General features: G+C 37.5%; 1 protein-coding gene across 4 annotated transcripts in view; it reads right to left on the reverse strand.

The window, feature by feature from the left end:
* LOC146004394 (piwi-like protein Siwi) overlaps nucleotides 1–12,941 on the reverse strand; it is an 86,726-nt gene that overhangs the window by 61,505 nt on the left and 12,280 nt on the right. For all 4 annotated transcript variants that reach the window (XM_083143208.1, XM_083143209.1, XM_083143210.1 and 1 more), the window contains exons 5-6: nucleotides 9,714–9,925; nucleotides 3,713–4,066 (exon numbers count right to left, since the gene is read on the reverse strand). In XM_083143208.1, the coding sequence (XP_082999334.1) occupies nucleotides 3,713–4,066; nucleotides 9,714–9,925 (566 nt within the window). The remainder of the gene's footprint in view (nucleotides 1–3,712; nucleotides 4,067–9,713; nucleotides 9,926–12,941) is intronic.

Raw genomic sequence — 12,941 nt, forward strand, 5'->3', positions numbered from 1 at the left:
TTGAACCTCAAAATATCTGTAAAAAAGTACTAACGGATCGCATTCCTGATGTAGAGATGTGGAAAAATAAGCTGCTTATGGCAGAAACATGTAGTTTCAATAAGAGACAAAAACATATTATAAAACAGCATGAAAAACAAGCAACAAAAAATCCAGTAAAGCAAGGCGATCTGATCTTCATAAAACTGCATCCTCAAAGTGACACTATCACTTGCATTATAAAAAAATATTGTAATTTATACCAAGGGCCTTTTGTTTGTATGCAAATTCATGATGATAACACAGTGAAAGCCATATGCTGCAACACTGGAAAAGACATTGCAAATATTTCCGTAAAAAATATCAAAGCTTGGCATTGTTCATTGGACAAACAAAAACTTTGGATAAACAAACTTTTAAGCATGCGTAACGATTTGCAACTTCATGAGTTAGGTTTGGAGCAGTTGCATGATGCTGTCTAACGATATTTATTAAGAGCATGATAACAAATTGTAAATTATAGTGGTACCATATTTGTGATATGTGGAGTTTGTGCATACATGTTGTCTATTGCATGTTATGAATGTATGCATGCTAATTTATGTATGCGAGATGCATATGTTATGATTTTATCTCTGCATGCAAATTGTACATGATGTGTTTTCTTTTTTTTTACTGATGCATGTAAATTGCACGTGTGTTGTTTTGTGTTTATTCTTGAAAATTGTACAAATTTGGTTCTGCGATTATGCATACAAACTGTACATATGTGTATTCTGTTTTGTGTTTATGCATGTTAAGTTATTTAATATATGAATCTGATATTTTGTCATAATCTTACATGTTATATCTTTGTTTATGTGGTGTTTGTTTTGTAACTAACTTCTTGCATGTAGACAATGTCATAATTTTAGTAATGCATGAAGTATTTGACATTTCTTCTTGATTCTCAGTAAGAAAGTCAAATTTCCCAACCCCGGGGAATTTATGACAGATCATAAGTTCTCTAGTTGAAAATGTTGTATATAAAAATAATCACGCTGTACAAATTACAACTTTGCCAGCAATGTGTAAAAAACTACAATGGCAATCACGCTGTACAAATTATAACTTTGACAGCGCTGCCAAGAAGAGTCATATTGGCAATCGCATTGTATAAAATAGAGGAATAGCAGGGTGGAGAGATTCTGTGGCTTGGTTGAATGGAAGCCGGGGTTGTAAGTTTATGCGATGCATGTTAATCGGATTGTTTTCTAACAAATTTCAAGCATGTTTGCATGTAAAAATTAATAAAAATCTGAATTTACTAACACCAGACTCGTTTTTGACATTTTCATGAGTTAGCGTATGTGGTTTAAGCCTGAAAGGTAAAAATCCAAGTAAGGAAGTTGGTCCCCTGCGATTCTCAAGTTGCGAGAAGTGCTAGGAGAATAGGTAGGCGGTCATACCTGTGACAATGGAATAACCCATATATATTTTTAAAAAACTTATGTTGCCCCACATATATTTAAAAAAAATAAATTATGTGTCCCCAACCCATAGATACACTTTCCAGATGCTGCTGATTGGTTTAACCATACAACTTTAGAAATAGAGGGAAATGAGTGGAGGGGAAATGCCTGGAACTGGTTCAGCATTGCTCAGGTAGTTTTGCATGGTGGAAGAAGGAAATTTGAAGATGCTGTCAACAAGATGTTCAAACTGTGTGTCCACAGGACAATTTAGAATTGCTACACTAATGCCATCTCTTTTTTTATTGTGGCGGGGGGAGAGAAACTACTATTAATGTTTCAATTCTTGGCCACCATGTGAAGAAACCAGAAATTGGTTTTTGAAAGACCATAATAAGAATAAAACCATAATAAAGTACACACTATTTTTCCCCTACAATATACATGTTAAATGTCACACTGCAAAGCCAGACGCTTCAGGTCTGAACGGTTGTTACTGTAATAGATTAAGAACAGCACCAATAATACTGCAAAAGAATTTTTTTTTTACATTGTGGATGTACGAGGGTCATCCAGAAAAAATAGGTATGTTTTGGTGTAAAATACGAATGACGTGTGCAAAAATTATATGGTACAGAAACTACGAGGGTGGCTACTCTAGGACCTTGATAAAATTCAAGTATAATTTCCAGTTTTCAAGGCGAACTATCCAAAACTTCAGGAGTACAAGAACATGCTTTCTCTGTTTCAATCTTATGTATTACCGCCTCTCACCACACACACATAAACATACACAAATATATTAATATAAAGGGTCTGTGTGATTCCAATATATCCAAAAATTCTAATTTAATTCAATTAAATGGCATATATAATTAATTTAAGGTGTGGAGTTTATGTTTGCCATTTCACATAGTCAAGACTCAAAATACATCTACAAACACAAGTCACAAATGTTACGTAAAAAAAAGGTAAAGTGTTCCCCTGTGCTTAGCACCATGCCATGAAGGCATATAGGGGGTGTGGGGGTAACGCCCCACACTTTCTGATCCGGTCATGAGTAGGAGTGATGTGATCAGCACCATGCCCCTGACCACCTTTACCCCCCAGGATTTCCCCCAGGTACCCATGTTATTCGATGCTGGGTGGGCACCGGGGCCGCTTCCAACGTTAGAAAAGTTCCCGGATTTGAACTGGCCGGGGATCGAACCCGGGGCCTTGAGCATGGTAGTCAGACACGTTACCAACTGAGCCACCGCGGCCACAAATGTTACGGGATATACTAATCTACAAAAAATTGTTAATTGTATAAGGATTTTACACTCTAATTTACCTAATCAACTTCAAGATATCTTGCAATAATATCCCATCTGTCATAGATTGTTCTGCAAAGGACATTAACAAAGCAAAGATTATTTTCCTTCCTCGATAAAAATAAAGGCTCAACTGTGAAAAACTTACCTCAGGGCATTAATAAATTTGTGAAAAACTTACCTCAGGGCATTAATAAATATGAATACATTCAATGGGATTGGGATTAATAAAGTTGCCATTTTTCACGTCTACACGAGAAAAATTCACGTAGAATTCACATATTATTCCCGGGGCCAATTATTCAAGCATAATTCCCAGAATTCAAGGAATTCCCCACAAGTAGCCACCCTGACTACATACCTTAGTCTACTTTTCAACATATTAGACATACCCATTCAAGAACTTATCATAGCGTGATATCAGTTTGTTGATACAGTCATTGTACTCAGTTGACTGAACCAACACACTGGTATAACGCTATGATAAGTGTTCGAATATCTGGAAAAGGAGAGTATGGTATGTAGTTTCTGTACCATAAATTTTTTACCCGCATCATTTGTCGTTTGTGCTTTGCATCAAACCATTCCTTTTTTTTTCTGGATGACCCTCGTATCATCATGTTCCATCATCAATTGCATAATTTCGATGATTCTCATCATCACAATTGGGCCACGCTCCATCAAATAATGAATGTTTGATTGACTTGCTTTATTTTACTTCGCTTTTTGTGCCACTTTTGGCTAATTTGCAAAGATGAGGATGAATGATGACATGATGACATGATGAAATTAACACTCACAAACATCTATGCCCAGGCTGGGATTCGAACCCGAGACCCCTGGCAAAACGAATAACGAAAATGGAATTAGATAGGAAGTGCACAAAATATCCTATATTAAATTCTAATCCACGAACACATTTCACTTGAATCTGCTAACATGAGAAAACAAAATTAGGAGTCTTATTACCTGATAATCTTTTGGATTCTGTTGCACATATCCATTCAAATTATTCAAAACAGTGTCCTGTCGCATAACCTTGTGCGTTATCTCAGCACACATCAAAATGGCAGTCTCGTGCTGTCGTATGGACGTAACATACCCTGGCCAGACTTCTAGATTGTACTCCCTAACTGTTTCTGAAGCATGTGGGTCAAAGAAGTTTCGCCCGACAAGCTGTAACCTCAGGTGACCCAAACACCTCCTCATCAAAATATTCAATACTTGGAGGTACTGAGGATCACCAAAATCAACATCACCAACGAGTCGGATTGTTATTTTTACAGGCTGCCCACCTGGCCCATCTGAAAACAGTTCCATCGGCTGCAAAACAAAGGAATATTTTCAGAGTATATATGTACATTGCATGCATAAAATACAGACATAAAGAAATGTTTGCATATGAAAGAAACAATATCTTTTAATGTGGTATAATTTGCTCACTATTGAGTCAGGAGCTTCCTGTTAAAATATCTCAAAAAAGATCCCCATTTGAACATGAGTTTGATCCAAAATCATCCACTCGAAAGACATTTTCAATGATAGAAAGCTTGTAGATATGTCCCAGTGTTGGCATCATAAGATAAAATTTCTTTGTGATCAGGTTTGGTGAACAATGAATACTGTGACAGTTGATCAAGTTAGCGTGTGATTATTTTTCTATTTTTTTTCTCCTATATTAATTCAAAATTGAATTTTAGGTTTTTTTTCCTCACTTCTCATTGTTATTCACCCCTTCACACAAACATCAATATTCATACATATGACCACTTTCTTTCATGAGCTATAGTCTACCAAAACGTTTTCGTCTAAGGCACAAACATGGCTTAATTTCTTTTTCTGAAATTTACATGCATTTTTGTTATAATTAATGCTGGAGAAGACAGTATGTGAATCTGAAGACCACACTGGTAATACTTGATTCAAATAAAATACACACTGTGTATTGTCTTATCCTTAGGATTTGAGTTAGTACTTGGTTACTGAGGTTTTATACATAAATTATATCAAATCTTTTGATTCCAAACTGCTGTGTGAATTAAGCTTTTTGCTAATGTTGCACAAACTCATGAGTTTCAAAATCCACAGGTCAGGGTAACACACAAGTTAGAATCATTTTCCATTGCACCCATGTGAAAGGCATAGCAGCCCACGTGAGTCGCGAAACCCCAGCGTTTCTCTAGGATAGGAGATAGCCTCAAAGCAAGTGCCTAAATGTTATAGACACGTGATTGGTTACCTGTTTCAAGGTGTGGTTCCACGCATGGTGTGGCTGACTGACAGAAAAAAAGAGAAAGGATGTAGGTAACGGGTACATTGGTATCTCTGTCAACAGCAACAAACAACTGCCATGAGAAAATTTCAAGCAGGTGATAAAGATGGGGGAAAATATTCCTGTGAATACATTTTGATATATTATTGCAACTGGCAATCTTAGTAAGTAGTTTTATAATGATTTTGTAGTACAATTCGATGTGTATATATATACCTTGAAATAGTATTCACAATCGTTTTATTGCTATACTGTTCCACTTCCGTGGCCTACTGGATTTGTATTGCACGTGCAATTTTTTACAAACTCTGTACTGCAGAATATGCACAATAAGCATTTTCCAAAGTATATACTATTTAATAACGGACTATATTTCTCGCTTTTTGTATGCAGTTTGTGTCAATACTTCCCATTTTACATTTATTTAGTTTTGAAATTCTGAAGTGATACATTACCGGTTGCAGATGGCAGCCATGATTCTGATGCACGTGGGTTAACTTCGCATTTACTCACCCATCTCGGAGGGTAAAGTTGATCCTCCTTTTACTGCCAGCTTACCCAGAGTTTCTGTTGGTGCAACAGATATTCAGCCGATTCGTGGGTTAACTGTGAATTTACTCTTATTCGCGAGTAAATCGATGTTGGTGCAAATGGGCATCAGTGGTGTATTTCCGATTTCATTTTTGGAACTACTTTCTTTCTCTTTGGTATGCAAATTTATATATACATTGTCTGTCCAAAAATTATCAGGACTGATTGTTTCTAGCAAAGAGGAAGGAGTGAAGGGTGGTCTTCATGGGCAGGGACGTTGGTCGAGGATGTCAGGTATACAATGTGATTGCCGGCTCAGTTGCCTCTGTCTTTGCAGTGCATGGACCATGGAGGGAACCCGAGTCACACTTCGCTACATGTAAGGGAGTTTCTGGCAAAGCACAAAGTGGTAACACTGCCTCAGCCACCCAACAGTCCAGACCTGGCCCCGCTCGACTTTTTTCTCTTCCCTCGACTGAAATGGAGCCTGAAAGGACATCATTATGGGACGTTTGAAAGAGTGCAAGCAGCTTCGATGCAGTGCCTGAAGGAGATTCCATTTGCAGACTTCCAGGAGGCGTACCAAGCGTGGCAGGAGTGCTGGCAACGTCGTATTGATGCAGAAGGATCTTATTTTGAAGTATTTTAACCCATTGTGTATATATATATATGCAATCATTTTTCTTTTCCTGAATGTAGTCCCGATACCTTTTGGACAGACCTTGTATGTTACCAGTCAGTAAACTAAACTATTGCCTTCCAGTTCTAAGATGGTGACATTTACATGTAATTTAGAAACGCTTAGTATATTTACATTCTAAGAAATCCCACACTCGTACACATAAAGATCTATCGAACTAGTAAACCTCACCAAATTTCTATTTCCAGGTTCAAACTTAATGTTCATTTAACCTACCCCCAAGTTTTCATGCATGTTCGGTGAGGTTGATGAGGATGGTGTCCTCCTTTAACCTCTAGCCACCTGACGGTCGAAATTTCGACCGCCACATGTGAACCCCTTAACACTGGATGGTCGATATTTCGACCAGCAGCGTGCGGCAGCAATTAGCGTGAAATTTCTCAAAAACTACACACGATATTTCAGTTCTGTCCCTTTTTATCCTTAGTATACATATGACATATGAAGGTATGACATACTCTAATTACAAAACAATACATCCATTGTTACTACTATTAACAGGCAAAGTTTGAAAAATTCCTTTGTTTCCCTTTGTTACCACCCTATTACTATGGGATAGCTTTCTAAAAGAGGCTATAACTTGTAAACCACTGCATCGTTTTGAAAAAATATATATTCCAAAAGCAAGAATGAGTAAAAAGCAACATTTTAAGCTACGTCCAACAATTAAGGACTCAGGGGGAATGCCGGGGCAAAAACCCAATTGTCAAAATTTGCCCCGACCATGTGTTAGCACACGGAAGCAATTAACGTGCTTTTTCTTGAAAACTGTACACTGTATTTCAGTTGTCTTCTTTGCTCATTAGTTTACATGTAAAGGTATTATGTACTGTATTATACAATACATCCATTGTTACTATTATTAACAAGTGTCGTTTGAAAAAGCTCTTGTTTCCCCTTTGTTACTAAGGGATAAATTGAAAATAAAAGGCTATAACTCCTGAACTACTGCATATTTTTGAACCATTTAAATTCTAAATGTAAGAATGAGTAAAAAGCAACATTTTAAGTAAAATTCGAAAATTATGGATCCGGGGGGGAAGCGGGGGCAAAGGTCTAAAATTTGAAATGTTCCATAATTACGCAAAATTTCCGAAACCTATAATTTCCCCATTTTTTCCAAAGTTCTGGCATGTGCATGACATATGCTTATAGAGTGGTCCCTTGACGTGATTTCCTCCAAATTTGGTCCATTCAACATCCATAGGGCCAAATCTAGAAGCGGAATTACGGACATTGTCCCAAAGCTGGCAACACTGCAGCTTCATATAAGGTTTTTTATTTTTTTTACTCAAGAAGTATCAGTCTAATTCCATCAAGACTTTGCACAGTTGTAGGAATGTACCACCGCTACATACATCTTTTTCCTTACACTTCGATCTATTGAGGGAGATACAGGGGTATCTCAACTTTCTTCTTCTTCCTCTTCGTTTAACACTAATTATTGGGACGCACAATGTATAAATTTTACCTCCTCTAAAAGACCTCTCTTCAAGAAAGAAAACAAAATAAATGACATCATCTGTGTACGACAATTAGTTCTTGAGGTACGATTTTTTTACGTAAGTTTAAAAAGCGCACGCTTGAAAATGCACCGGCGTGAACGAGAATACAGGCACAGAATACAGAGCTCCGGCGGCTAAAGGTTAATCCACAAGGCTGCATACTTTTCGACAGGTAAATCTTTGATGACAAGACCATTAAGGGGAGGAGATACAGTTATGCACCAATTGTGCATTTATTTAAATATCACCCAAATGGGCACTGCTACTAAAAAAAAAACCTGGGTGTATCCATGAGTATGAATTTCTCTCCATGTTGCAAGTGGAAACGTTTTCTTATCTATATTATTAAGCTGGACACGATGTTTGAAAAATATGATGAATAAGAATTTTCGGAATCCCATGTATTCCTTATGGGGAATCAACTTCAACATCAAGTTGAGGCTAATCAAATGGAAGTTACGACTTTTCCGCTGGTGAAATCCATCTTCAAACTGGCCTTTTCCCATTGATATATTTTTCTATTCCATCAGAAGTTTAATATTCCCAGGAGAGCGAATCAAATGATACTCCCATAAGATCAATGCTTTTCTCCCTGCCTCCTTTCAGTATTGCCAAACCTGATGCGCATAAAAGAACTAAATTTCACCTTCACTGGAGTTAAGACTGACTTCAAAGAGATAGATTTACAAAGGCTGGATAAAGTGCCTCCTAGGATAATGTTAGTTGTCCAAGGGGTGGGGGCACTGCTATTATCGTTAAGTATAAATTGATGACAATTTATTCTTAGTTTTCGACATCTAGATCCGGCGGCATCGCACATCTCAATAATCCACCCATGGTCATATGAAATGGAAAATACAGGATTTCCTGATAACAATATTATGTCAATTTCATGTCAAACACGGCGCTATGAAGAAGTAGCTGGGGAGATAAGAGGGAGTGGGGTGATGCAACCAATATAACAATATTAAGTCATGCATGTGCAAAATGTATAAGTATGGCAAGAGTTGGACTATGCAGGCTGGAACCAGTAATGGCATCATAGTGGGGCACGGGGGTGGGCGTCCCAGTTCACAGCTGAACGAGTGCACAAAAGAGCCACATCTGGCTCCAAGAGAGCTAAGTTGGCACACTGCCACGGACGGAAGAGCTTGGGAGAAGTTCATGGAAACAGTATCGCATGCCCTTAATGAACACAAATGATTTTTCACTTATGTTTGTTGCATAGTTAAAAAATGGTATACTATGCTTTCATTTTCATTTCCTCTGAAGAGAATAAAAACATCCCTGCAGGGGAAAAAATGTTTTGTGGGGTGAAAATCTCCGGCATCCTGCCGTTAATTCACACAATGTTCTCAACAAATTTTTGTCATAAGGTCACTGCACTAAATGTATGGACCTAGATTTTTTCAGAAACAATAATAACAAAAATCATTATTATAAATTGTTGAAACCAAATCTTTATACATGTGATGCACCCTACTTACATGCAAGGTCAGTGTACTAGTGTGTTAACCGCCAAGTAAAACAATATAAAAAGAGATCATTCATGTGAATAACTACTTTCATAGTCATGTTTCTAAGAAGACAATCAAGGTGAAGGTAAAGTAAAGGCACCTCAGGGCATGTGAAGACGTACCATGAAGGCATATGGGGTGATGTGGAGATATAGAGCTCCACATATTCTTAGACTTGGCCACAGTTGGGATGATGTGATCAGCATGGTGTCCCGTTGCCTTTACCTCCCAGGGTTGCAACCAGGTACCCATTTTCGAGGCTGGGTGGACCTCAGCTACGCAGAAACAGGGAAATTGCTGGAAAAATTCCTGGACCAAATCACCTTTCCACAAGGTTTGAACCCAGGTCTTCCACGTGGAAGCCAAATGCTCTACCAACTCTACCACGGCTCTAGGAAGACCATCACAATGTCTATAAAGGATACTTGATATTTATTGTACTTACATCGGGGTGCAACCTGCGTGACGCGAACAAGACTGTTCCATCAAAGAGATAGCCACCTATCTCAGCCTTATGGATCCGCAAAAGCAATTTTTTCTGGCGCTTGTCGTCCACCTCCGGCGCGAAGTCCACACGATACTGGTACAGGCACCAGTCAGTTGTTTTTACCAACTGGAAATAATTTGCAGTCAAAATCTCAGGCTGTCCTGACTCACCTGCAAGAAGAAAGTGTAAGAAGCAAATTTTATTCAGTACATGTGACAGTGAATGTTATCACAGCAAAACACTCAACAAGGGGGGAGGGGAGGAAAGGAGGGGAGGAGACTACTAGGGTTGAACTGGTATGCTGATATCCCTACAAATCACTTCAGACAATAATGCAGGCATTTCAACAACTTAAGTCATTATTGGTGGTTTTCAACAGTATTTTATGGAGGCACATGGCACAGTGGTTCAGATCCAACTTTAAACTGTAGATCCAGTTCCAATTAGCCTACCTGTCCATAAAGTGGACTTAAAACAACAAATTAATCAATCAATCAACAGTATTTCACAAATGCAATGGTTTATCCAAACACACCCCAATCTTTTTATAAACGCCCAACTTATGGTCATTTTGGCTCTAAATAAACACTTATATATCCTGATTCACATTACCCTTGTAATTAAGGAGTCCCAGGTTTGATACGCGGTGGATGCATATAGTGGTTCAGATCTCACTTTAAACTGTAGGTCCAGTCCAAATAAGCCTATCTGTGCATGAAGTGAACTTAAATACTCACACAAACAAACACAATACCCCTTCACCCCACAACCAATTACCCCCCTGTTTCCAAAAGCAACTGCCCAAGGTTTCCTACTGTCATCACCTTCCATACCCTCCAGATTCACATTGCAAAAGGCAAATATGCCATCCACCCAATATATAATATAACTAACTAACTAACTCTCTAGCCCTTTTAAACCCGAAGGTTCATGGCTGCAGCAAATCAGGCCTTCCATCTTGAGCAAGATCTATATACTCTTTTCCATCCCTACCGATTTCCTTTAGGTCCAACTCAACGTTGTCTCCATCTTCGTCTTGGCCTTCCTACAGGTCTCTTACCATCAGGTTTCCCAACAAGAATCCTGTAAACTCCTCTTTCCTATCCCATTCGTGCCACATGGCCTGCCCACATAAGTCTTCTTGATTTAATTATTCTAATAATATCTGGACATGAATATAAATTATGTACTTCAAAATTATGTAACCTTCTCCACTCACCTGTCTCCTCATCCCTTTTAGGTCCAAAGATTTTCCTAAGGGTCTTATTTTCAAATACTCTCAATTTATATTCCTCTTTCAATGTAAGGGACCAAGTTTCACATCCATATAATACTACAGGCAAAATTACTGTTTTGTATATTTTAACTTTTAGTTTCTTAGATATTAAACAAGAAGACAAAAGTTTATGAAGAGAGAAGTAACATGCATTTCCTGAATTAAGCCTACTTTTTATTTCCTCTTTAATATAATTTTCATTTGTTAATATTACTCCTAAGTATTTGAATTTGGAAACTGGTTCAAACGAGTTGTTATCAATAATTAGATTTTGATTGTTATCTAACACTAGGTTTCAGCCTATAAGCATATATTTAGTTTTCTCTTTGCTAACTTCCAAACCTATCCCTTTAGCAGTTTTGAAAAATATTCCAGGGTCAATCCATATGAAATCATACAACCTGGTTGCTTGACCATTTTTAAAAAAGTTTATTTTTTGAGTGGTGTGAGCCTCATATATTGACAGTTCAAAACCACTCTTATTTTATTTTTACTATCACCGATTTGAAGATGGCGGGCATTTTTTTATCATGGCGCGCCTCATTTTCTCCATTCGTAAGCATCAGCGGCAACTTTTTTTTCTCAGCTCTGGTAATTCCTACGACAATGAGACAAAATCTGTGATGTTAAGCACATTATAGGCTACAATTTTATTTCTGTGTAATTTTCTAAATATTATTCCTTCATAATAAATTTTAAGGTTAAAATCGTGTATTTTAATCGCTCAAAATGACATTTTCGAACATTTTTTTGAGGGGGAAGGCAGTTTGCTTGACACTCGAATTTTTTTGCGCAAGTACCTGCGTACCAATAGAGTACGTCAAAATTATTTGAAGCTTGAGACTTTAATATTTGTTTTTCTACAGGGTCATAAACATGTACTTTTTGTTAAAAAATTCCAAGTTCAGGGTTAAATATCTCTGGTGAGCAGTTGTTTAAAAATCTGAAATATGTACACAATACAGTACTTCAGGATAAGTAACTTCAGTAAAAATTTTGAGTTTGAGATTTAATTGGTTTAGGAGATACAAAACTCGTGAAAAATTCAACATTTTGCATTAAATATGGCATGTCTAATTTCATTTCTTATTAACATTTTGTGTTGAAATTCTGCAAACTGTAATTTGGAATGTCAATGAACAATATTACAATCCTGAAATGGCTCTGCAATAAAGTATATATACGAGGGCATGCTGCAAAGTAACGCTTCCTATGTTTTTATTTTCTTTGTTACCTTGTAAACTCATTTTGGATTTTGAGCAACCATACATTACACTTATAAGATTTTCCACCTTCTCCATTGAAGGTTTCAAACTTCTATCGCCAGGGGGTGCTGAACTATTGCGAGGAAAATGTCAGCATGTAACCATGCAATGTTGGTTAAGCACCTGAAGTAGCGTGCCGTCATCGAGTTTATAACCGCAGAAAATGTGCTACAAATTGACATTCATCTGAGACTGAGGGAATGTTATGGGGATGAATGTGTTAGACATCAGTACTGCACGATCTTGAGTTTATCATGCTCTTAAAGAAAACCCCAGCTGAACACGAATCCGATGACCTCCATCAGTTCTAGTTCCTGGCCTTTCACTCCATTCTCTCACATAGCTGAGATTTTTTCAGCTGTGGGTTTTCTTTATTATTGGTATTGTCAATATCAATATTATCGGTATCGTCAATATCAATACTATTGGTATCATCAATATCAATATTATCGGTATCGTCAATTTCGGTATTTTTGATACTAGATATATTGACTATATCGCACAGCCCTACCTATAAGGCATTGAAATGTCAACCTCTCTCTCCTTAGTACATCAGGTAACTCCAGTCTTGCATGCTAATGAGGCTCTGGCACTCGGAACTCACAGACAGCATAATTCTATGTGGGACTGGTGTTGTGTCCTGTG

The sequence above is a fragment of the Lepisma saccharinum genome, chromosome 21 (genome assembly GCF_977018435.1).
Source record: "Lepisma saccharinum chromosome 21, izLepSacc3.1, whole genome shotgun sequence".
Taxonomy (NCBI): domain Eukaryota; kingdom Metazoa; phylum Arthropoda; class Insecta; order Zygentoma; family Lepismatidae; genus Lepisma; species Lepisma saccharinum.